This window comes from Mesoplodon mirus (assembly GCF_964341445.2).
Source record: "Mesoplodon mirus genome assembly, chromosome: 2".
NCBI classification, from domain to species: Eukaryota; Metazoa; Chordata; class Mammalia; order Artiodactyla; family Ziphiidae; genus Mesoplodon; species Mesoplodon mirus.
The window spans coordinates 26,505,857-26,532,996 of record NC_138977.1 but is presented as its reverse complement, the minus strand read 5'-3'; the positions used below and the strand labels follow the sequence as shown (position 1 = coordinate 26,532,996).

Genomic DNA, 27,140 nt, shown 5'->3' with positions numbered 1-27,140 from the left:
CCCTTCTGACTCACAAGTATCTACTTCTGCCTTTTAACTACAGACTCGAACCCCTCCCCACCAAGAAGTCCCAGGAAAACCAGACACAACTGAAGTTCTTGTCCAAGTTGCTGCTTCACTTCGGAGCTCTCCCCGACCCCCACCCACAGAGGCCACATGAAAGCGAGGATGGCACACGAGTATGTTAACCAAACACGCAGAAAAAACCTGAGGAGAAGCACCTGCCTCCCGCCTTTCCTCCTAGTCACCATAACTTCCAGAACAGCTAATGATAACGTAAGCTCATCAAGCGATGCAAAGGCTATCAACAGAGGCTATACAGTCACCCCACTTAGGGACACTAAGGACCCCTGACTGGGGCATAAAAAGGACTTCTTAGATTTAATCCTTTTGTTGGTTAGTTTACTGATGTATTCTGTAGAAAACGTCTAGAAAGGTAGCCTTCTTCAAACACACCTGCCTGAGGTCTCTGGACCCTGCCCCATTAAATATGAACAAATATACTGTTAAAAGACATACAGAGACTGTATCCTGGGCCTAGAAATAAACAAGGAGATTTAAAGGAGGAACAGGAGAGCCGCAGCTGAGAAGAATAGGCATTTCAGCAACAACAGAAAAGCGAGGCCGCGCCTGCTTACTACAAAGCCTACAGGCCAGCAGAGGAACCCTCAGGACCCCCGAGGTGGGCGCTGAAACAGAGGCAAAGGGTCCCCACGAGACGGACAGGGCAGAAACCCTGCCCTCGCAGCGGGGCTGGGATCAGGGAGGGTGGGGGGCAGGCTGGCCAGCGCCCGAAAGGGTTTCCTCGAGCTGAGGGCCAGTCGCTGTTCCCTACTCCTGACAAAGTCCCAGTTCAGAGGCCAAAAGCAGCAGAGTCCAAGGGCGGTGGCCACTGAGCGCAGTTCACAGTTGTTAGCTGTCCTCCCTTTTCTTCCACCTCACGCTTTCCTACATCCTCCAAAAAGAGGAGGGTCCCTCTCCTGACTGCCTTAGAAGCTCTCTCCCTGGATTTGATTCCAGCAGGGCTGATCCATCTCTTGGAGGTGGAGAGAAGACTATTAACAGAGGCCGCTAAGACTCTTTGTAGCGGGGCCCTGCGGAGGGCACAGCCCCGTCCTCTCGCTGCTCCGTCTCTGAGGAAAGCGTGGGAAAGCTGGCCCGGCATGTGTCAGATGGATGCATACGGCCAAGGCATATCCCCAAGAGGGAAAAAAAATTTCTGTCGGCCTCAGATTTGCTCATTTTTGGCAAACGTAGCCTCAGAAGTCTTTGATAAATTATTCATCCCTCAAGCTTAGGGGCCATGGATATTAATGGCAGGTTCAACTATGAAAGACTATTCTTTCATGAGAAGGCAAGTTAGGGTCCGAATAATATAGCCAGGGCCCATTCAGCCAGGTAATCAACAACCAGGCCGTGGTGTACTCACAATGATGGGGATGGTGCTGGCTCTGGACAGGATCTGTTTGACCAGGCGGTACCTGTCGTACAGCGGTTTCATAACCTGCCGTTCATTCTTGCTCACCTGAAATGCAAGAACAGAAGAGCTGAGAAGCCTGCTCCTGGTGGCCAGGCTGGCCGAGCACGCTCTGGGCCGAGAGAAAGTACAGGTGATGCAACTGAAGACTCACCAGTCTTACAAAATTTATTAAACTGAATCAGTGAATATTTAAAATATCTACTTCAGGTGCAGATCATTGGCAATCACTCCCTCAGCAGTACTGCTTTTCTTCAATCAAAACTATGATCACTATTAATTATTAGTTCCCTATGTAAAACTCTTGAGGGTTGAGAGTTCCCAGATGATTATTTTCTAGGTCCAGGGAAGAAGAAAGCATGTGTTTCTATTATACTACTTACCATGCAGGTCTGTAATCATTTTAAAAAATATGTCTTTCTTCCCCCTGGAACTGTTGTGTTTTTAGGGACAAATTCTGGCAAACAGTAGGCATTCAAGGAACATATGCCCATAGAATACATGGATTGATTCATCTCTGTGGCCCTAAAATCTGGCACAGGGCTCAAAAATGTTTACAGGACTGACTCTACGGGAAGTGGGGAGAAATCAAGCTCAAATACCTGGCATAGTATTTGAAGCCCTGCATTACCTGCTGCTTCTCATCCTCCTCCTCCTCCTAACTCAAGCTCCAGAGAGAAACTAGGTTGTGTCATACCTCCTTGTCTAGTTCCCTCTGTCCTGGAATGGCCTCCTCACTGCTCTTTGGTTGGGCAAATTCCAGATCAAGAGCCATCTCCCATTCCTGTGCAGCCTTCTTCCGACATGCCCCATTCCGGGAGACCTGCTCATTCTCCCCTGCATGTCACCTACCACAACCTGTGTGTACCTTGTAATTCACACATGCTTTGCTATAGACAGAACGTTCGTGTCCACTCACTCCCCCATCCCCACTCTAAATGCATATGTTGAAAAGGAATCCCTGACGTGACGGTATTTGGAAGTGGGGCCTTTGGGAGGCGATTAGGTCATAAGGATGGAGCCCTCATGAATGGGATTAGTTCCCTTATAAAAGAGACCCCAGAGAGATCCCTCACTCCTCCTGCCATGTGAGGTCAGCAAAAAGATAGCTGTCTATGAACTGGGAAGTGGGCCCTCACTAAACACCAGCACCTTAATCCTGGACTTCCAGCCTCCAGGACTGTAAATTTCTATCTTTTATAAGCCATCCAGTCTACGGTATTATAGCAGTCCTAATGGATGATATATTTTTATACTCTATAGTAACTATTTGTTGACACGTCTGTCTTCTCTTTAGACTATAAGCCCCTTGACACCAGGAGTTTGTGTTTTTGTACCCCTGGTAACTATTTCAGTGCCTGACATGATAAAAGTATTCCATAAATATCTGTAAAATGAGTGAATGAATATTTCAAATATAAATAGGTATGACAAATTCATAAATATGCATTTGTTTACTTAAATGGAGTAAGAGATGAAGTATCTTTGTTTCAAGTTTGCTGTTGGTCTTCTGCATTTTATTTCTACTGTACACATAAGGCAAGGGTTACAGAGGTAAGGAAGGGCAAACAGTATTCGTTTTGACCATTTCTCTTATGGGCATTGTGGGCCTTCAACTTTGAAGACAGGTCTAGATTATGCATGAATTGATTATCTTTTGTTGCCTTTTTTATTTGCCTTTCTCAAAGTGATCAACAATAAGTGAACTTTGGATAAACTTGATAGAATACTGCCATTATGCAAAGACATCTTGAGGATTTATCTTCTGTCACCAGCAATAACAATAATCACTTCTTTCTATCTCTTCCTGTTACCAAAATATCAAGAGGCGGCATTTTCTTGCTTTTACTATCTACCATATTAGAAGGAGGTTTAAATTTGGTATTTCATAAAAGATGACTGTCAGAACTGGAAGGGAACACAGGAATTATTTCATACAAAAAAAGAGTGAGGGGGGCTTCCCTGGTGGCACAGTGGTTGAGAATCTGCCTGCTAATGCAGGGGACACGGGTTCGAGCCCTGGTCTGGGAGGATCCCACATGCTGCGGAGCAATTAGGCCCATGAGCCACAACTACTGAGCCTGTGCATCTGGAGCCTGTGCTCCGCAACAAGAGAGGCCGCGATAGTGAGAGGCCCGCGCACCGTGATGAAGAGTGGCCCCTGCTTGCCACAACCAGAGAAGAGCCCTCGCACAGAAACGAAGACCCAACACAGCAAAAATAAATAAATAAATAAATAAATAAATAAATAAATAAAACCCAGCCATTTCTTGAAGAAAAAAAAAAAGAGTGAGGGTAAAACCACAGGCATCACTACTACATACCTACCACAGTGGCTGACACGAAAGACAGACCATGTCAAGTGTCGGAATGAACGCTGAGAAACTGGAACTCTCTCTCAGTGCTGGCAAGGGTGGAACACTTTGGAAAACTATCTGGCAGTATCTCCTAAAGCTAAACATATGACTCATCAATTCCACTCTTAGGTATATGCCAAACGAGTGTGGTTTTAAGTTCAACAAAAGACATTCACAAGAATGTTCATAACAGCACTATTTATATGAACCCCAAACTGGAAACCATCCATCTGCCCAACAGTAGAACAAATAAGTTCTGAAATTGACTACTACACAGCCATGAACATGAATGGACACAACTATATGCAACATCACGGATTAACCTCACAAAAATAAAGCCAAGGAAAACAAGCCAGACACCTAAGAATACATACTGTAAAGTTCTAATTGTACAAAGTTCAAAAATAAGCAAATCAAAGGTATAATGTTAGAAGTCAAGAGAATGGCTTTTGTTGGTGGGGTGGAAGGTCATGGTATTGACTGGAAGGGGACATGAGAAGGGCTTCCAGAGGGCAGGCCACATTTTATTTCTTGATCAGGATGTTGGTTACGTGGATTTGTCTACTTTGTGAAAATTCATCAACATATATATTTATAATTTAGGCTCTTTTCTGTATTCATGTTATACTTCAACAGAAGCTCAACAGGAGCCACAAATAAGTGTGAGGAATAGAAATAAATGACTTGTACAACCTCACATGTAAAATGACAAAATTTAGTACTGGAACAAATGAAATAATTTTTTTTTTTTTTTTTACTACAAGATGTATTCATTAAATGTATTGCAGATGAGATTAAGGTACATCCTAATTTTCAACCCATGACATGTGGTGAAATATTATGTAAGATAAACAACAGATGTTTAGTGACCAAAAGACATGCGAAAAATAAAAGTAATAAGGAGTCAGCATTTCCCCATTGCAGACTAGCATCCTATTACTACATCTGACCGTAGAACAAAATGGGTTTGAACTACACGGGTCCACTTACACGCGGATTTTTTTCAATAGTAAATACTACATTACTACACGATCTACTACATGGTTGCATCCATGGATTCGGAACCTCAGATATGGTGGAACCATGGATACAGAGGGCCGGCTCTAAGTTATACTCAGATTTTCGACTATGCTGAGAGTTGAACAATGCCTAACTCCCGAATTACTCAAGGGTTAACTGTAGAAACATCTTTGGATTATAAAAGGAGACTTTGGATTTTGGAAGGAGACTTAATGCTAAAATCAGCGAGACATGGCAAATGTGACAGAATCAATTTCCTTTCTAACTCTTTGTTCGAAAACCAAATTTTCTAGTTAGAGTAGATGAAGAGGACAGCTGGCTTGTATTTGGCTTGTAATGCGGATATTTAGATTTTCTATGACTTGCTCATTTTAAAAATGAATGACCCTCCGAACTAATCACCTGTGAGAGATCTGATAAAATCCAGTTTTTGACTATGGAGACTCAAAACTCAGCATGATTTTACCAAAGTTAATGTTGGCATTTGATGGAATTATCTAAACACCAAAAATATCCATGATCTTTAGGTCTGAGGTGGTGGAAAGACTACTACTTGATTTACACCAGGATCATTTCCATGATAAATGTCTGAAGCCAAAGGCTTGGAGATTCCAAAAGTCAATACAACTTTCACCCTTCGTAAAGCCATGTCTTACGTAATTATCAGTGCTGGATTTGTGAGCAGAGCCAAAATCTAACCAAGGGTTAGAAAAACAAAGCAGCACCTTGGTTAACCTGTTAAAAAAAAGGGCCGCTGATATTAAGTTGGACCATGGGCAAACTGTTCGGAAGTTTGACATCTCTTATTCTCGAGTCATCAGCTGCTCAGGGATTCCACTCCTAACCAAGAATAGCCCTTTGAATGAGCCAGCGAGGTCGAGTCTCGGTTTCTCGACTGGTAAACTGCAGAATTCAAATTAGAAAATCGTCATGATCCATAATTGCTTAAAAATGACTTTAGGCCAAGCTTATAGTATATTGTCTTTTCAACATACCTTCCCTCTTCTTGCTTCAAGCCTTTATTTAAATTTTCATTTAAGTGGCAGCTCTGAGTGGCTTTCAATGTGTGGAAGTAGGGTTAAGACTAAGATACATGTTTACCTCCAAATCAAGACAGCATGAACATCTAGCTATGAAGATCTAATGGGTGAAGGTAGCACCTTCCACTCAATCTTGGCTTTTGATGGAAAGAAATCTTCATCTACTGGTCTCTTACTACCCTATTTGGCTGCTCTATAAGTCTCAGAAAAATATATCAAATCTCCTTAGTAAAACAAAAAATGGCCTGAATCTGTGTGTGGAGGGGTGTCTCTGAGTCATAAAACCGCTAGTGGGAGAAGACAAATGAGATGCGTTCTTATAACGGCCGCATTCTTGGCCCGTTGATTCAGAAAATGGTGACCCTCTCTTCTTTACTATCAGGTAACAATGCTAGGTTGACTGGGCAAAGATCAGATCAAATAATCCCAAACAGCAGATAAACAAATGATAGTATTTATATGTGGCTTTAGACTTTGCATTTAAATTTGAACATGGTGCGTTTAGGGTCCTGTTAGTTCCCTGGTTTTTTAAACAGAAGATTAAAATATATCAATGAGAACCCAGAAGCTGTGAGCAAGCCACCCACTCTCTCCCCTCCACCATCATCGGGGTCTGTAAAGAAGGTAACACAGGGAGCTGCAGCTGTCTGCTGGGTTTCTGTGACGTGGCCTTCTGATGAGACCCTCAAATGTTGAAAAGGACACACTTCAAGAATAATTCATAGGGAATTACGTGCCAGTGTGTAAATGAGCGTGTTTTTGTTTTCCTTACATGTGTCGGTCCCTCTGGAGGGTGTCCCGTTAGAGCAAACAGCCTTGTTAAAACATGTACAGAAGCAGCACATGTGGCCTGTGATTTTGACTGTTAGTGTCCTTTTATATCAGAATCTGTAGACTCAGCAAAAAACCATCAGGCTCTAAGCATCTGCTTTTCTAAAACACTCGGGGTTTGGAATGACGGTTTAGCTCTGGAAGTATATGTATGTTTCGTATGTATAAGTCCAGGGTCCGTGGCAACATCACAGATCTAAGAATGAAAAGTTCACTCTTTGATTTTCAGACTGGCCAGATATCAAGTGAACTCTGCTTTTCCTGAGGAGGCTGGAGTATCACATTCCAGAGACAGGCAGAAAGCCCGACTCAGGAACAGGAATAAATGACCCTTGAACTTCCTAGAGCATTTGTCCCCTGCCCTGTGAGATGCTAGAATCCAGATCCTAGAAGTGTTCCTCTTTCATCTAAAAGAATGATGAAAGAAAGGACCACGAACTAATATTTCATATTCCTAAAGATAAGAGTGCTAAAAAATGTGCATTTCTCCTGATTCAATCATTTAATAAGTAGACAGCAGAAGGCAGAACATAGAATTGTACCAGAAGTACATCATTTACTGAGGAATCCCACCCACCTCTCCCCAAAGCCACTCTGCCCTACTTGCTCAATGCCAGACAGCCTACAGGTAAATGTGTGTGTGTGTGTGTGTGTAATGTCATTTCATCTCCATGGCAACCTATCACAGACATCTATTATGAAGACAAAACACTGAGGCTCTGACAGTTACCTAAGCAGCCGAGTCACGGAGCCGGAGTCAGCAGGGCGGAGGTTTGAATCTAGGTCTGCGGATCCTACCGCCTGCATGCTGCCACAGTCCAGGCGGAATGAGAGACTCTGTGCCCAACTCAGAGCAACAAGGACCATGGCACACAAACCCCTGAACTGACAGTAAGGTAAAGACTAGGATTCAGCTGAGAGATCTCGGGCCTCGGGCAAGGAAGTCTTTCAAGGAGTCTGTCAATGTCATAACCTGAATCCACACAATGGAAAGATGGAAGATACCTAAGTCCCACCTCCCTCATGGAGGCCTGCCTGGTGGCCGTGAGGACAGCCCTTTAGTGGAGAAGGGGTTTCTCTCTGTTAGAAGAAGTTTAGTTCCATCTCTACAAGTTCTGAATACCCCAGAAGAGAAGGACCAAGTTTCACAACGTAGTAGAGCTCCAGAGCACTTACTACTTGGTTCAACGCCTTTAAAAAATCCAAAACAAAACTTGGCTTGAAACATGACCATTATCCCAGAGCACCAGTATTTTTCCACTGCAGGGACAGGCCAGCAAAATCAATCATCATCAGCTCCAGTTTTTTTTTTTGTTTGTTTTGTTTTTAATTTAAACCTAATAAATTCAGAACCAAAATACCACGGAGGATCATTCAACAGATGGTTTATTGGGCACGTGCTCTGCGTCAGGTCTTGTGCTAGTTGCTGAGGACCAGGTCCACCATTAGGTAAACAAAACCCAGAATCCCTGCCCTCACAGATCTGAGAGTCTAGTGCATTATTCTCCAAGTTTCTTTATCTAAAAGAGCATATTTTTGATGAAAAAAAGACTCTCTCCATTACAAAGCTATGGCTGAGACTGGAAAAGAGATCTATGCACTTTGGTGGTATAAAAATCCATCTGTGAACATAAACTTCATGCTTCCTTACACCTGCTCGTAAGAACGTGTCTTGCTGGGTTCTTGACAACATTCTTAACAGAAGGTTACTAAGAGTCACTGACTAGGCGATCTGATTACGAGTTCCCTTAGGAACAGAGGTCTGTCATGCTGCTCGCTCCCCCAGGACTAACAACAAACATTCAATAAACACTCTTGCTGAAAAACAAATTGCCTCAAATGCTTCCAAAGACATAGTTTGGATTCCTCACACTTTTGGTTCTGGATGGCAGCTGGAACTTCTCTACACAGGTTGCAAACGGCATTGCAGAGAAACTGAATTTTAGGGCAGATCATTCTAGTTGAGCACCTTCCTTTGATGGCTAAGAATGCCTAGAGCCGGCGATGACAGCTTTATGGGGGCAGAAAGAGGGGCAGGCACGTCTCCCCCCTCTAGGGCTCTGTGCACCGATTTATATCCCCCTCCACCATTTTCCCCTCGAAGCAGGACACTAGTGACTACATTTTAGTTGCAAACTAATTTTTCTTTGGAGCTTTATTAAATTTAGCACCTCCTGGATAGTGGAACTCGTATCATTGGTTTAGCCTTCTGAAAGCTTACTTCTGGGGAAAATACAGAGTAATCCAAACATCAGGGAACCTCATCTGCAAAATACTGAACATAGAAGATCCACTTCTAAAGCCAGGTAATTTACCCCAATCAGCAAATTCCGTGCACTCACGTACCGGCCGTCCATGAATGCTTTCATAATATAACAGAGCTTTCTGCAGGGCCACTTTCTCGTTAGCAATCTGGTCTTTGGTCATATCCTGTATAAACACAAGGATAGAAAATGAGAAAGGGGAAAACATTTGTGAATGTCCCGACTTCTTTATTTAGTTAAACAGATTTCCCACGGTGAGGTCAAAAAGAATGTTTATACAACAGCTCTCCCTAGCTCCATCCAAAGCTAGGAATTAGCTATTCCTGGTGTCTTACTGGAAACACAGACAGCACAGCAGAATCGTCACCTATGACTACTCCTATCTCCCATGCAGTGGGCAAAGGCACGTCGGATTGAGGTAAGCAAGGCTGCAAGGCACATGGGGCTTAGCTTATCGGCTCCGGCAATGACTACAGTTACAGGACACACATTCCCAAAGGCTTGTCTCTAATCCTCAGAGAGTCACCACGCTGTCTATTAACTGAAACAAGTCCATTCTGCAATCTGTACAACAGGGTTTCCTGCTTTCAGGCTGTAGTCCAAACCCAAAGTACCTGCACTTAAAACACTCTGAGTTTGTTTTATCTGCTGCTTCTCTGGACGTCTCAGAGTGTGGGAGGTTTAAAAAGGTGTCGCTCTATCACCCTTCCCATTGGGACCCTGGGACATGCCCTGCCATCCTACCACACTGACTGGAGTGCTTTAGGGTTAGCAGTCGGCTCGGGGCCTGCACAGAATCACACCTTAATGTCCTCAGGACGGCTGGTTTCCACCCGCTTCTCCTGGAGCTTCCTTTGGATGGATTCCAGTGTGGCTTCGACGCTAGGTTTTAAGGCTTTATCTACCAGCTCTTGCTTTTTCTCATCTTCTTTCTCAAGTTGGGAGCCAAAACTCTTGGGGAGAGTATTGCTTCGCTGCCGCATCCTGGGGCTTAGGTCCTCTTCCGATATCTTCAGTTTTGACTCTAGGAGAAAAGATTTGGGGGTGGAGATGTATGGGAATTGACGTCTGCTGAACCCAGATTGTTTTTCTATGCTGTTAACGACTGCTTAGCCTTGTCTATTTTTCTCCAAGAAAGTATCTAATTATAATATTAGTCGAAATCCCTGGGTTATTGTGTTAAACCCAAGAAAAATGATAATGTCTTCCTGGATTATCTGGTATGATTTCCTAACCCTAATTCCTGAGAAAGTTTTAGTTCTTTAACAGCCATGCGTTAGCCACACCAACCTGTTTGCTGTTCTCAGAATGAGGCGGATGTCTTCCTACACTGATTCCCTTAGCGTTTACAGGTATTTGCAGATCTAGCGCCCAAGTGCTGGCCAACTTTTTCTGTATGACGTATATACCTCATTTTGGAATTATTTTCACTTTGTATTCTATTCTATTGTGTATATGACTCTGTGTCCTAAAAGACAGCAAGCGCCGCTTTGAGGGACAGGGACCAAATCCTTTTCATATCCATCTGTGTTCTATGTCTTAATTCCATAGCAAATAAAGCCTTGGATTAAACAGGTGCTTCGAGTTGAAACCATCATCCTTATATTAGTGATTTAGGGAAGTAAAAAAAACGCTGCCGAATTTGCGTCTTAGCTGATCTGGGTTGCCCCATGATTGAGGCCATGGGAAGACATGGAGAAAGTGTGCCCTGAATACTTAGAGCCCTGGGAAGCAGCTCCAAGAAACTTGTCTTTCCTGGAATATTTTAGCAGTGAGTGGCCCTCAGCACGTGGTGAGATCACAGCTTCTGCACCTGGCTGGTTCTCTGGAGACCACACCATAGGTCTAGAACTTCACCTACCTTTAAGTTGCTTCCGGAATTTGGCAAGGTCATTTGTCCATTTCAGAACCTCTGGATTGGCTGCTTTGTCGCTGTGGGAAGGCTGAGAAAAGGAAATCTTGAGTAAATGTTTTGGACTTGGGGCAGGAAAAAGAAGAGTTTGATCATCAGTTTGTTTTAAACAGGAAGGAAAAGTTGAGTTCTACTGGAATAATAAGTGAACCGTGATTAATCAGAGCTACTTCACAGTGGGATTCCGTTATCCTTCTTTCTATCTGGTTGTTTATTTATTTTTTAATACTATCTGGTTATGTTTGATGCTTTCGAAGAATTCCTCAGAGGCAAAATTCTGGATTTTTATGATCATGGACTCCTGTGAGGCCCATGGCCTCTTTTCCTTTATTTGTAGGGGTCGACCTGTCAGGCTAACAGGACAGAAAGCAGAGGGGTATACTTATTTTACACTACAACCACCACGAAAAATGCCTTTTTTTGCCACTCTTGTGAGAAGTACTAAGGATAGAGCTGAGAGTAGAATGAGGTCAGTACTAATAAAATTTTAGAAGATAAGCTTGAATTACGTTTTAGGCAAACAAAATAATTCATTTAATGATGTTTTTCCCATCCCTGTTCACTGATCCATTTGCAAGACGTTGAGGAAAGCATTCAATTCCTTTGTAAGGATACACCTGTGCAAGGAAAATGCTGATACATGATGTCTGGGGTTTATCAGGGTTTATTACCCCAGTGTTTATTGCCTTTTTGTTTTGAGATTCCCTAGAAATTTCCCTTCACCTTTATCACTTCTCTGAGTTGTTGATGCTCAGATACATCACGTCAAGGGAGGCGGGGGACAGAGAGAAGCCGGTGAGGATGCACTCACCTTGTACTTCCGCTCTTCTTCAAATCTGTCTTCAAACTTCCGGATCTTCTTTTTAAGGCTCTGAATCCTTCGCGTGAGCTGGGCAGGTGTCAGGTCCTCTTGCTCATCGTCATAGGAGCCCAGAGAGGAGCTGCGTCGCCTGTGAGGGACACAGTGCGGGGTCAACTTCCCTCGGAACAGTCACTGCCTGCTGGGAGGGGCTCTGGGGACGAGGGATGAGGCATGGGGAAGGCAGGGGTGGGTGGGGGTGGGGGGGACGGTCCAAACCGTGTTTATCCTCTCGAATAAAAGAAAGCTGACTGCTAACTCATTTTGTGACCTTGAGCTCTGCATGTCATGCCTTTTCAACAGGTCCACTCTTCTCTAGCTCACCTTTACACTTGGCAAAGCTAGGACTGACATGTGCACAGTGGGCCTCACAGTTAAATAAGAGAGAGCTCTGGAAAGGAGGTGCTGATGGAGATTCAGCTGATGATGCTGTAGTTGGGCCACAGGTCAAGTGAAAAATTACAACAGAGCGTGTGCACTAGGATGGAGAATTTCAAACATGTTCCTCCATATACTTACGACTTAATTTAAAAAATTACTAGCCATCAGCAACACGCCTAGGTCTTCTAATGTTACAGGGATGGTAACTTTGCGCATCTGCAACATAAAGAAACATACCTCATGAAAGGATGGGAATTGGGGGGAGAAGGAGGCACTTCCGTGTCGTCCAGGTACTGCCTGCTCTGCCCGTAAGCGTAGAAGCGGGGAGAGAGCATGGGGTCGCTGTCCTCGTCCAGGAGCTGCCGAATCAGGCGCCCTGCCTGCGGGGAGAGGCGTGCTTCGTCAGCGTGCACACTCTCCTGCTGCCACGAGGAGAAAGCAGGGGTGGGCTCTGGAAAAGAACAAGGGTAAGAGGGCCAAATTGTTCTTTAGAGCACACTTGTTTTCTGAATGCCCTCAGGAGGAACTGAATTTGGGAGGCACTGGAGGGTTTCACATTTTATTTATTTGTTTATTTTTTTTGTTTGGCTGCGCTGCACGGCTTACAGGTTCTTAGTTCCCCAACCAGAGATAGAACCCGTGCCCCCTGCAGTGGAAGCGCAGAGTTCTAACCACTGGACCACCGGGGAATTCCCAGTTTCACATTTTAGATGGAAGGCTGTAACTCGGGACACTATGCCCTGACCGGAATCAGCAAGTCTAACTGACAGCCATCATCTACCCTCTGTCTCCATCCTCACTTGCCTTCAAAAGAGAATGTGCTAGGGCTGCCCTGAGGAACAGTGTGTGCTTCCAACTTCCCCCACAGATCACTGATGATAACTTCTCCATCTGAGGGTGTTATGGAAGAGAAACTCACATGTGCCTGGGAGGGAGGGGTTTGGCATCATGGCTGGACATCCCTCACTGAAACCACTAAGGAATCACATTAACCTTGTGAGACCCCGTCGGTTTAGGAGTTTACGCCCTCCGCTGAGGTCATTCAATAAGCTGTTTTGTGTGCTTCTGCTTAGCATGTTAGGATTTAGCATGTTTAAAATACATGCTCTGTACTTGAAACTTTAGAGGCTACTTAAGACTACAGTTAAAGTAAGATACATGCATAAAATTCGTCAAAAAAGAAAAAAAGAATGCCTTACAAGGGACAAATCAGTATGAATTATTTTAGACAACCTTGGAAAAAAAACAGACTTAGCACAAAATCCTGATTTGTCATTTTGGGAGGGAATAGGATGATATTTATTTCCTTTCACTGCAAGACCCACCACCTCAATGTATTTCTTTCCTCATTAAAAAAATCCTATCTGACATATTTTAAGGATAGATCTCAGATGATGTAGGGTATTTCATTTGTAATACTCTCCTTCATTAAAAAAACAAAAAAAGATTATGCTTTAAATACACTTGTGGATATTGTGATTTACACAGGCTGGAATTTGGCCAAGATCTTAAATTCTGGGATTCCCACAGTTTGAATCATGGAACAATTGCTCCTTCAGCTAGCAAAGTATTTCTAAAATCTACAAAATTATCTTAAACAAGTGCTTACTCAGTATTTTACTTCAAAAGATCATACTGTAATCACAGAACATTAAAGCTGGTTGAAACTTCATATATCATCTAACCTGGTGACTTTTCAAACAGGGTCACAGAGAGAAATATAAATAACTCCTAATGTACAGGTCCTCACACCACCCAATGAGGCAGAATTTTTAGGTGAGGGTCCACATATGTGTGAGACACACACACACAAACACATGCAAACACACACTCTCTAGAAAGCTTCCCAAGTCTTCCAAAATGCAGTCAGGTTTGAGAACTACTGATTCAATCCAACAGATTACAGATAAGGACACTGAAACCCAAAGAATTCCAGAGCAAATACCTAATCAATGACAAGAGTTGGGTCTAGAAACTCAGTCTCCTACCCTCCAGGACAGTGCTTCAATTCAGAATGTGCCAGGTGCTTCAAGGACAAGGCTGACTGTCTTAAAAAAAATTTTTAAACCCCACAGTACAGTAGGAGAGTTAGGCAGATTAATTTAAAAAAGTGAACCTTATGTGGAATGAGACCCACAGGTTCTCAAAATTTAAAGACAACCAAGTTATCTGGTAACACAGACGATACTATAAATACGTTGAAAAATGAAAGCATGTTAAAGACAGAGTCTTGCCTATGGAGTCTTAAAGAGTGGCAGAGAATATGCTGGTAGATAGACATGGTTAAAGCCGGAGACGAACAGGAGTTGTTTCATTGTTTGTACTGACGCTGTTGGCTGGCCCCCCCTAAGTGGCAGAGCTCAGATACGAGCAGCTCTGGAAATGCCAACAGGGAAGAGTGAAAATGGACTGAGAGGTGAGGGGGTATGAGGGAAGGAGAAGGTGGGTGGAAAGCAATTCCTAGAAAAATAACAAAAATGTAGTAGAAAGCTGCAGAAAATGGAACTATTAAACTGAGTGGATGACATCGTCTATTTCATGATATTTCCTAAGACAGGAGTCATTTTCTATAAGGACTAAAAATCAATGGAACCAGGACAGGGAAAGGGTTAAGATGACTTGAACAGTAAAGCAGCAGGCCATCACCTCACTGCCAAGTGGCAAAGGAGCAAAACCCCGGGGGGAAGGGCTCGGTGGTTGGTGAGGACAGAGGGCATCGGCTACACAAAGTCTGATGTTGATGTTGGCATGGGCGTGCTGTCTACTTTGACGTTTCTCCTCATCAAAACTCAGCTTGAAAAGGTGTTACTTTAGGTCCTGAAGCCCTTTAATCTGTCTGAATCTAGCAGATATAACTCTTAAAAAATATTACAACTAATCTTTGCTTTGAGCTTGAACTCTGTGGTCTCTGTGCACCAAAATTTTTGCAAAAACAGTATGTGTTTGTGATCATTAACCAAACATGTCTCTGGTAAAAAATATACAGTGATCCTGAGTTAACTACAAAATACTAATCACGTGCTTGTTTGATGGTTTGTGACTAACATGGGGCCATCCCTCAGCCTGCCTTTTTGTTAACACAGCTGTCTTCTGGGGCTCCAGTCTTGACCCATCGCTTCACTGACAAGAAGACAAAATGTGTCATTTTCCTAGTGTCACCAGTGGTATATATAAAGTACATGGCTAAAGAAATTCTAGCTTATGGGTGACATTGTTTCTTGAATTCACTTTTTAAATTTTTACTTTTTACTGTATGATTCTGTTTATTTTATGATTGAAGTATAGTTGGTTTACAGTGTTGTGTTAATTTCAGGTGTACAGCAAGGTGATTCAGATATATATGTATACATATATATATACACATACACACATACACACATGTATATTCTTTTTCAGATTCTTTTCCATTACAGGTTATTATAAGATAGTGAATATAGTTTCCTGTGCTATACAGAAGGTCCTAGTTGTTTATCTATTTTATTTATTCATTTATTTGTTTATTTATTATTATTATTATTATTTAACATCTTTATAGGAATATAACTGCTTTCCAATTGTTTACCTATTTTATATACAATAGTTTGTATCTGTTAATCCCAAACTCCTAATTTATCCCTCCCCATCCCCTTTCCCCTTTGGGAACCATAAGGTTGTTTTCTATGTCTGTGAGTCTATTTCTGTTTTGTAAATAAGTTCATTTGTATCATTTTTCTAGATATCACATATTAGTGGTATCATATGACATTTGTCTTTCTCTGTCTGACTTAGTTCACTTGGTATGATAATGTCTAGGAAATTCACTTATTTAAAAATGAGAAATATAAGACCATTAAGAATTTCAACCTTATAAGCTGGGACAAAGTGAGAGAGTGGCATGGACTTATATATACTACCAAATGTAAAATAGCTAGTGGGATATATACTACCAAATGTAAAATAGCTAGCTAGCGGGAAGCAGCCACATAGCACAGCGAGATCAGCCCAATGCTTTGTGACCACCTAGAGCGGTGGGATAGGGAGGGTGGGTGGGAGACGCAAGAGGGAGGGGATATGGAGATATATGTATACGTATAGCTGATTCACTTTGTTATACAGCAGAAACTAGCACACCATTGTAAAGCAATTATACTCCAATAAAGATGTTAAAAAAAAAGAATTTCAACCTTAACAAAATAAAAAGACATGTTTCATCATTAGCTGCAGATAGAAGTTTCTCACCTATGCAATACGATATGCTTAAATGATTTCTCTCTCCTTTTTCTCTCTTTCTTTAATTCTATACAGTCTTATAATTTAAGGCTCCTACTCAAAAGTGTTATATAATTACATGTAATACATAGTTCATTATAACTAAAGAATCAGTAAGACCAACTATTCTTCTGTTTTAGTTTGAAGTGATCTAAGACTACAAGGCTATCTCATGTTTTCATAGTTGGCACTCAAATAGAATAACAAGAACAAACTGAGGACAACCCTGCAGTCCGTGACAGTATGTCCTGTGCATTACCTACCTGCTTAGAGAGCGAGTCTGAGACTGTGTTCACTGACCATTCCCAGCTGAGGGCTTGGGAAATATTTTATATTTTAAGCAGTAATTCTAGAGCAATGAAACAGACAAGGATATTGCAAGACAATTATTCAAAGGAAAACAGAAAAGAGTGGAGGCTTCAAACGGGATTTTCATCTTAAAGGACCACATAAAACAAAAGCGTTTTCATATCTGGACCAGAATTCCCTGGATACGGTGGTTTTGATCTTAGCCATGTGTCTGGTCACAAAGAACTCTGGACTTAAGTATGGCACGTCTATTAAAAATTAATCCGCCCAGGTTAGCTGACATCACAGCAGGTCAGAAATAACAGAGATAAAAGCTGTATGCTTGCTACCTAAGTAATAAAAAAGAAGAGATCCTGGGGGAGTTCCAGTTCAGACGCTACAGCACACATGGAAATAAAGGAGATTCACTGCAGGAAGAGGGAACACAACTCTGACTAATGCTAACGTGATCACTGGGACACATATACGTGATCACTGGGACATCACAGCTGATCTCTCTGCTTAGCTGGCTGGATCCATTCACTACACAAAGAAAACTGACTACTGATGATTTATCTCTAAGAAATCTGCACAGAATTAAGGGAGCTGATGTTTTCTGTGTCTCGTTATCACCTATGTGTATGCTATTTAGAGTCATTCCTACTTGTCATGATGTCGCACTGTCTTCCCAGGAGGCTACTCAGCAGCCCTGGAGGTCCCTGCACATCCCAGATACAGAAACATGGAAGCCCCACTGGTGAGGGGTCTTCACTGGGGGAATCCTTTCATGAAATTTTCCTTAGAATTCCAAAATTTAATCTTAGAACAATGGCTGTCCTATTAAATTGTTCCAATAGTCTCCCAAACTATCAGAGTTAGAGGGAAACTTAGTAGCCATCAATCCAAAATAACATCAACTAGGTCCATCCATGTTCTGCAAATGGCATTATTTTATTCTTTTTAATGGCCGAGTAATATTCCATTATATATATATATATATATATATATATATGTACCACATCTTCTTTTTCCATTCCTCTGTCGATGGACATTTAGGTTGCCTCCATGTCTTGGCTATTGTAACTAGAGCTGCAATGAACATTGGGGTGCATGTTTGTCCTACTGAGTGAAGTAGGTCAGAGAGAGAAAGAGAAACATCGTATGACATCCCTGAGGAATCTAAAATGGAATCTAAAAAGAAATGATACAAATGAACTTATTTATGAAACAGAAACAGACTCACAGACTTAGAGAAAGAACTTATGGTTACTGGGGGGAAGGATGGGAGGAAGGGATAGTTAGGGAGTTTGGGATTGACATGTACACACTGCTGTATTTAAAATGAATAACCAACAAGGACCTACAGTATAGCACAGGGAAATCTGCTCCATGTTATGTGGCAGCCTGGCTGGGAGGGGAGTTTGGGGGAGAGTGGATACATGTACACGTATGGCTGAGTCCCCTTGCTGTGCACCTGAAACTATCACAACATTGTTAATTGGCTATATTCCAATAGAAAATAAAAGTTATGGGGCTTCCCTGGTGGCGTAGTGGTTGAGAGTCCGCCTGCCAATGCAGGGGACACAGGTTCGTGCCCCGGTCTGGGAAGATCCCACATGCCGCAGAGCGGCTGAGCCCATGAGCCATGGCCACTGAGCCTGTGCATCTGGAGCCTGTGCTCTGCAACGGGAGAGGCCACAACAGTGAGAGGCCCATGTACCGCAAAAAAAAAAAAAAAAAAAAAAGTTAAAACAAACAAAAAAACATCAGCTAACACTCACTCAATGCCCATCAAGTGACTGTGCTGAATATTCTGCGTATGTTAGCTCATTTAATCCTGCAAAAACATACTAAGTAGATACAACTATAGTTACTATACGTTATTATGTACTGTGTCACCTGTTACAAGATGGGGAAGCTGAAGCCAAAACTGAGACATGCTGACTACCTTGTCCACAAAGCTGGTTAAGTGGTAGAGCCATGATTTGAACTCTGGATGTGTCTGCCTCTTAACCTCATGGTCCACTGCCTGCCAAGATACTGAACTGGCATTGCTTAGAAAGAGGCATCCGGGTGGAAGTCAGGAGACTCAGTGATCTTGAATCATCATTTTGCCTCTTTTGGCCTCAGCTTTCTTAGCTGTATAATGGAAGGGCTCAACTGTAAGATCTTTAAGATCCCTTGCTTCTCTATCATTTTTTTTTAGAGAATTTCCTTTCTACAGTTAATTTTGATAAGCAGTAAGTGATGAATAAGATATCTGAAGTATTTTATGTCCTTTAAAAAATGTTCTTTAAAAGCTGATTTCACCAGGACAAATCTACTAGAGTAACCGAGTGTTTACATCTCAGTACTTCCACAAGGGGTATCCCCAAATCAACATGAATTGGCTGATTAGGAACATTCTAATTATGTAACTTTCAGGGACTTTAAATCATGAAGACTAGTTCATTTGATTTGTGTATTCATTTAATTTTGGAGAGTGGAAACCCTAGTAATAGTGAGGATGATGTTGCTGTCATGTGGACAGATCAAATGATGTGCCCTAATACACAGCTACATGTAGAGAGAAAAAACAAAGATCAAGCGTGTATTATTTACCTGTCAACAAGCACAACTAGACCCTGATCCTACATTCACTTTGAGAGGGTTCCACTCTATGTAGCCTATGGAACCTATTATCAGTTTCATTTTTCTTTTTATTTCCCTGATACCATACGCCCCAGAAGCCAGAGAACATCATTTCCATGTGGGAGCATACACGGCAGAGAGCAGTACCAGCAGGCTGATCGTTAAGTACTGTCTCACCTGATATCCTGTGCATGAGAACGAACTATGGCTTGGGGATGGAGAATAAGCAAACCAAAAAGAGGGGGTTACATTACATGGTGGTCTGGAGACTAGTGACGGAGACCTATAGATGGACACTGGCTCATACGGTTTCGGTAACTACTCCTTTTGTTTATATATTTTGTTGCCCTGGTTTCACATTCACAGTTTAAATTAGTGCAAAGTTAATTCCTTACTGGAAAGCCACCATTTTGTTTCTTACTGAAGCTATAGAAAAAGGTGATATTTTAGTGACTGAACTGACGGCTCTCATCTTAGCCACGCTTTATGCAAAAATTCCTTTGACTATACGTACAGCTATATTACTGCTATAATGTAAAGTGGACATTTAAAATAAATAAATATATATATAAATATACTGAAAGCAGTAACCAAATGATCTAAACAGCCTTGAAATGAATCCACGTAGATTTCTGAGATATGCAAGTTCAATGCCAAATGCAGTAATCGGCAAAAAAAAAAAAAAAAGTTAAAGCAACTCATTTCATAAATTACATGGATAACACAATTCACATTCCCAAGCACAGTAAAATGTATTTCTTTCTCGCCATAAGCTTTAAAAATTTCATCATTTTCCAATACAAAATATAATAAAATATTGGTCCCTTCATCTTATTTTTTATCTGGCAGAAAGTTCTTTACATTAAGTGATGAGATAGTTTTAAGGAAACAATAAGTTAGCTTTCACCCACTCTGGAGAGATTTATATTTAGCCTCTTTAAGTGTGCTGGAAGAGACTATAAATTTATGATTAACCAAAGTAAAAATAATCCAACACCTGAGTCCACTTCAGTAGGAGGAGGAAGAATCTACCTTCCCCTTTCCTCAATAAATCATCAAGATAATATGGCCAATTTGAATTCTGCCCCAAAATCCTAGTTTTTATCTAGAGCTGTATGTTAATGATATGAGGAGACCATATTCTTGAAACCCAAATATAGCATTTATTTTGGCTACTGTTTTTGTTTTATCTGGGTGACAGTGGCTACCATGGGACTTTTTTTGGTGGGGTGGTAAGGTTGTTTTTAATGTATGAATTAAAAGCACACCTGATTATTTCAAAGTATACAAAAGAACAACAACAAACACTAGCCAGGAATGTATCACTTAAAAACAAAACAAAAAACCCTGAAGTCTTCCCCCAGTGGACATATTATGAGCTGGGAAGATCTGACAAAATCTCAGATCCACTGCTTAATTACATGGGGAAAACAAAACAACACAACAACAAAAAGAACTGGAACATGTTTCTTAGATTGCAAAGAGGGAAAATTAGAATCAAAAAACAGTTTGATTTTGTTTCACTAAAGCCCGATGCAAGGAGCATCATGGGTGCTACTATTTTTCACCTTGTGATCGTTTTAGATCATCTTTTGGCCCTCCATCTAAGACCATTAACATAATGAATACTTTTTGGTTAAGAAGGGGTGGGCAGAAGACAAGAAACTCAGGTGCTCTGGAAAAAGACTGATTTTTTTAATAGTTGTCATTCTCTGCTAAGTCATTGTGTTAAATCAGGCTGCTGTTCTGAACTCAGGAGCACAATTTCTCCCTCTCTGTAGCCTTCAAACACACAGACGGCCTAGAGGCAGATGGGCACTTATTTTGGACACACACTGATATGTTTGGATGCAGACACATGGAAAATGGAAGAACAGCAGCTGGAGAGAACGGCTGCAGGATCCTCCCTGCAACACAGTTCTGACGAGATGAGGACACCCTCTCCTTCCGCAGAAGTACATTTCTCACGTTTTTGTCGAAAATCTGTAGAAAAACCAATCTAAAGCCATGGATTACAGGCTTTCAAGAAGAAGCACTTTTATTCCGTGCTTTCTTGATAAGCAAATTCCTTATGTTTGCTAACCTGGATTTAAAAATTCTATCCATAGAAACAAACACAGACTCAAAGCAGATCAAAATAATCTTGAAAAATGGGTAAGAGACTTAATGAAGGAGGTGGATGGTGGGCATGTAGCAGGGGGAAGCAGTTACACTGACAGCAAACCCTAAATGCACACCGGTTCCCTATTACTCAGCTTGTACTCCTAGAGGGAAAAAGGCACTCACACACCAGCACCCCTGGAGAGTCAAAATGAGGGAAAAAAAGAAAAAAAAGGACTGCAAGGTGACACTATAATAAAGGATAAGCACATTTTCTTTCAGAGATTGCAGTTACTCTTGGCAACACTGAACGTGACACATTCCTGTGTCAGGGGAAGGATTTTCAGTCATTTAGAAATGTGGTTTACTTCTGCACACATAGCTCCCGCTCTCACCCACACATCCAACATGCTTCTCCTTTCTGCTAATTTACATACGCTTTTCCAATATTAAATCATCCAGACGACCTTACCTTCCCAGCTCTTCTCATCACACAGTGCAGTCAGGTCCAGCTCAGGCGCTCCGGAGACAAAGCTCTCTTGCTGGTCATCAGCATTTGGAGTCCTCTGCAGCTTGCTGTCAGGTAGGCTGGGATGCTCCTGGATCTTCATGGTGGGGTCCTGCAATAACAGCACAACGTCCCCAGATCTCTACTGCTCATCAAAACCCCCAAACGTCCGCAGCAATTCCACTCCTGCTGGATGAAACCTCCCAAGCCACAGCTGCTGATGTCTCCGGCACGCAAACCGAAATCATAGCTTGATGCCCCCTGGATGCTAGCTGGCCGCTTGCATGCAAAAAGCGACCAGCCATCTGCGCTCCTTTAACTTTGCTTCTGGAAGAAAGACAAGATGTTTTCCGAGGGCTGTTCTTCCTGATAACTGCTGGCAGCTGACAGTCTGGATGATTACTGACTGGGGCCAGGAAGGAGGGAAAAGGAGTTTGTGTTTCCTTAAAGGAGCATGGCTCTCCAGACTGTAAACAAAAACCCAAAACTCAGCTAGTGCTGTTGCCAAGGCTGTAGCAGCAACATGGTGTCTCCTGCACGCAGACTTCTTTGCCCCTTAGGTAAACAGTGCTGCAGGGCCAGGAGCAGAGGCTGTGTACACGTGTGCTCTCCTGCTGGCCCTGCAGGCTTAGATCAATTAAGCGGGGCTAGCTGCACATTCCCAGATTTCCTGTGGTTGTTTTTGCCTCGAGTGTGGGGAGAACAGACTATTTATGGAGGAGCTCTGGGTATGCACTGTTGCGCAAATTCAGACAGCAAGAGGGTCTGGTATCGCAGCTAGCAGCTAAGCAGTAAGGAATACACACTCTGGAAATGAGCCAAAATTACACAGGGAGCATGACTTTTTTTTCTTTTTTTTTAAGTAAAAAGGCAAGAGCTGGCAAGTCAGTGATGCATAATTTATATCTTACAAATATGCAACTGTGGCTTGTTTTCTTGGTTTTGTTTATTGGTGGCACGCACACCAGGCGAGGATGTCTGGGGGATGGGAAAACTCTTCCCCCAAAGGCTGCTATTTTAACTAAGTGATTTTATGTTTAAAAAACTGCATTGAAACTTAGTCTTTTTTACCTTGTCTTTTGGCATCGGGTAAACCCAACCACTGCCATACTCTCCTCTCTCATAAAATTATAAATAAAAGTGTTGCCTCAAAACACATTTCTCAAGTAGCACAGATCTGTACAAAAGATTTTCTGTGAGAATAACTGGAAATTTATTTTAGCAAATATACCATCATTAAATAAAAAAACAAAAACATCTGGAAATCATAAATGATTCTGTTAGTGTATGAGAAATATTCTTATGATTAAAATAAAGCAGTACTAAGACTTCCACCCCCTTTTAATAGCTATTTACCCTACTTTGATATCACCAGGGGAATAGATAGGGTTTTACTACTATATTTCCATGAAATGAAGCATTCTCTTCACATTTAGGATAAAATGAAATATCACCAATCAGTTCATGATAAGCTACTGAAGTCAGATGGAAATGCTAAGTAAATCTGGGGCTTTAAGACACTTTAAAAATTCTGCTTGTCTATTGTAGGGAAAAAAACACACAGATTATGCATTTATGTCACAAAAATCATTTGTTCCCTGAGCTGAATGCTAAGTAGACAGAGTTGAATGACCCAATCAGGTGCTCAGCTTTTTAAAAGGTACAGCATCAGTTAGTCACCTATCGTGTGTGTGGGTGTCTGTGTGTGTGTTAGAACCTCATACAGCAAATAAACATTTTCTCAATAAAGATCTCTAATAATTGTTACAACACTTAGAGACATATAAAAGGGAAGAATATAAGAAATGTGATTCCATGTTGTAAGTATAGCACTTTCTTCACAAGAAACATCTTTGAAGCCACAGACCAGCAGAGGAGCAGACATGAATTTTCCCTCCAGGCAGACCTGGGATTGAAGTGTGACTGACAGTAGCTCGGTGCCCTAGCTGAGCCATTTCACTCCTCTGAGCCTCCATTTCCTAATCTATAAAACGGCACTGAAAACATGAACCTGGCAAGGTTCCTTTGAAGATCTGAGAGAAGGTATGAAAGGCCTCCAGCATGGTGCCTGGAGCACACAAATGGAAGCGATCTCTCTTTTTATTATTATTGGGCACCATAGGAAGATGAGTAAAATATTGCTACATCTCAGAATGCTCAGGAGAGGAGTGGGAGATGAAGTATATAAACTGCAATTCAAGGTGCAACATGCTACGACAGGGCGGGGCAGTCTTAGACGCATTATGAAAAATGATTAGAGAAGACAGCCACTTGGGTTCCCATCACGGATCAACAACCGCGTTTGGGGGCTGCGTGGGCCAGAGGGGCTGGGATGGAGGGCACTTCATACAGAGAGGAGGAGGAAGCGCAGAGGCGGCCAGGAGTGGGGGACAGTGACCACAGGAGACGAGAGGCTCGGGAGCCGGTCCTCAGCACACAGGACAAGGGGGTCGGATGAGCAGAGGCTGGGCTGCCAGAGGCCCTGCATACTGGGCTAAGGTTGGATTTTATCCTGTGGTAGATCATGGAAAGCCACTGAAGGCTTTTAAAAAACTGACTCATCATGGAGAAACGTGCGTTTTCCAGGCTGATGCCTCAGGCACGGGAATGCACGCTGCTGGGAAGACCCACAGGCCTCAGGCCGGGCTCACAGGCCGCCGGCACCCCCTGCTACCCCAGTCACTGGCTCTGCCCCCACCCCCCATCCCCCGCACCTGTGTCCCCTCAGGGCACTCAAGAGTCCTGCAGCGCCTGACACGACGTGTATAAAATCCCCCAGTTCCACAAACACACAAGCTAATTTAAAACGTGTACTTTTCATGACTGCCACATCCAAATTAGCACCAACCGCAAAGTAAGAAAATTAAAATTAGAAAATTCTTCCTTAGTTTCTTCCTCCAGAACGTATGGGTTTACTCTCTCCTCCAACAACAGTGGGTTGGTGCACCCACCCTGTGCCGGGCTCTGTGTGAGACATGCAAGCTCTCACAGCAAGGGGGCTGGCGTTCAGCGGAACAGGCTCCACTATGCTCAGTGGAGCTCGGGAAATTCGATTTTGCTGTGAGGCCACAGCAGACCACCTTGTGAACTGGTGAGCTGCCCTCCACGGTGCTCAAGTAAAGTCTGGGAGTTAGAAATGCAGGAGAGGGAGCGATTACCACCCTGGGTAGGATGTTGGGATAGACAACCTTGATAGGACGCTATTATTCTAACAAAGAGAATCAGGTCAAAATTGTACTAGTTTATTCAATTATAAGACTATATATCACATATTCTATACATGTAACAGGGCTGTCTATTATATGTCAGGTGCTAGAGATACAAAGAGAAAGTTTATTTGCTTATTCATCTAAGAAATAATTTTTGAGGGCCTTCCACGGGCTTGACAGTTTTTTAGATGTTGGAGAAATTTCAGTGGCCCAAGGAAAGTCTCTGTCCTAATAAATCTTAAAGAAGAGGACAGTTAATAAAGAAATAAAAATTCAGGTAGTGCTATGGACATGGAGAAAACAAAGCAGGGTAAGGAGGAGGATGGAGGTATGGGCCATGGCCTCCTATTTTCTTGGGTGGCCAGGGACGGTCTTTCCAATAAGTTAACGTGTGAGCAGAGACACAAAGGAGATGCTCTTCTGTGGGAAGAGCATTCCAGGAAGAAGGAAAGCAAGTGCAAAGACCCTGAGGCATGGTCATCTTGTACATGTTGAGGAACAGCAAAGAGGTCACTGTATCTGGAGTCAAGCAGAGGCCAGTCAGGGCCACCATTTATGCGTGTTTAGAACGTGCACTGTGCCATCTATAACGGGATTATCATTCACACTGCAGACCTATATTAACTTCCATGAGCTTGTGGACCCCCTGGTTGATCTGCACAGCAAGGGAAGGATGCGTCCTACATAAACCCACAAGAGCTCGCACAGCCACAGACACACTTGGCAGGGATCACTCACCAGCACATCCACACACGTGGTCCTGCGCTGCTGTGCTCTGAGCAGTCCCCGAGGCTGCTCATTCACTTGCCTGCTGCATCTGGAGGCCTGATTCCCAGTTTCTGGCCCCGCTGATCTCTGAACCAGACACAGTCACCTTGCCTGTGGTTGAAGGGTGGGCTGCTGGTGTGGTCCCAGGGTTTGCAGGCATATGGAGCTAAGGATACTGCTCGGAGGCTACACAGGCTCTATAGCAATACACTAGCAAAAACCTACCCTTCCTTCAAAAGTCTGTGAGGCTCGTCTGGGTGAGGCACCTCACCAGGTTGTTTCCCACTCTCTTAACAGTGCTTATTGTAGAGTACCGTGCCTGTCTACTTGCTTGTCTGTTTCTCCTACTAGATCATTACTGTTAAAATGTCAAGGACATTCTTAAATACCAAAATATTTTTGGTTTCAACTTTTGTTGTTTACACAAATTGTATCTTCAGTTAAATCAGGGTAAATACATTCATTTCACACTTATCAACTCAGAGATCCTTGTGCTGTGATGTCACACGCTAAACCCTTGTCCAAAATGTGGTACCATACGGAAACATGCTAAATATTCATGTCATGAAATAAACTGAGGGACTGGCTCTTCGGAGAGACAATATGGTACGTGAGATATGGGTTTTAGAGTAAGAGACTGGAGTTCAAATACAGGTGACCAGTTGCAAGATCTTCAATGAGTAAACTTCTTTGTACTTGAGATTCTATTTCTCTCATACAGGAACAAAACTTCATAAAGTTGTGAAGATTAAGTGCAAAACATGTAGCATAAAAACAGCTAGCCCATGGGGCTTCCCTGGTGGCGCAGTGGATGGGAGTCCGCCTGCCGACGCAGGGGACATGGGTTCGTGCCCCGGTCCGGGAGGATCCTGCGTGCCGCGGAGCGGCTGGGCCTGTGAGCCATGGCCACTGGGCCTGTGCGTCCAGAGCCTGTGCTCCGCAACGGGAGAGGCCACAGCAGTGAGAGGCCCACGTACCGGAAAAAAACAAAAAACAAAAAACAGCTAGCCCGAAAAAACAAAACAAAACAAAAAAAACAGCTAGCCCGTAATAACTGTAGAAGAAATGCTAATTCCATTTATACGCTACCTCCCCTTCCCATTCATTCATTGGGCAAGTGTTTATTGAACATGTACTAGGTGCTAGGTACTGGAATTAAAGGGATTAACAAGATAGGGGATTTGGTGTGGCAGGGATGCACTGATCACATAAGTGCCAAGTCACATGCATGTTATAGAAGAAAAACA

The 27,140-nt window shown here is 42.7% G+C and overlaps 1 protein-coding gene across 3 annotated transcripts in view; it reads right to left on the bottom strand.

Annotated features, from left to right (window-relative positions):
• Window positions 1-27,140, bottom strand: part of FAM13A (family with sequence similarity 13 member A) — a 329,977-nt gene that overhangs the window by 14,369 nt on the left and 288,468 nt on the right. For all 3 annotated transcript variants that reach the window (XM_082611404.1, XM_082611405.1, XM_082611406.1), the window contains 7 exons: window positions 21,881-22,028; window positions 12,379-12,592; window positions 11,713-11,851; window positions 10,851-10,932; window positions 9,793-10,013; window positions 9,072-9,155; window positions 1,430-1,525 (listed from right to left, as the gene is read on the bottom strand). In XM_082611404.1, coding sequence (XP_082467530.1) covers window positions 1,430-1,525; window positions 9,072-9,155; window positions 9,793-10,013; window positions 10,851-10,932; window positions 11,713-11,851; window positions 12,379-12,592; window positions 21,881-22,028 — 984 coding nt within the window. The remainder of the gene's footprint in view (window positions 1-1,429; window positions 1,526-9,071; window positions 9,156-9,792; window positions 10,014-10,850; window positions 10,933-11,712; window positions 11,852-12,378; window positions 12,593-21,880; window positions 22,029-27,140) is intronic.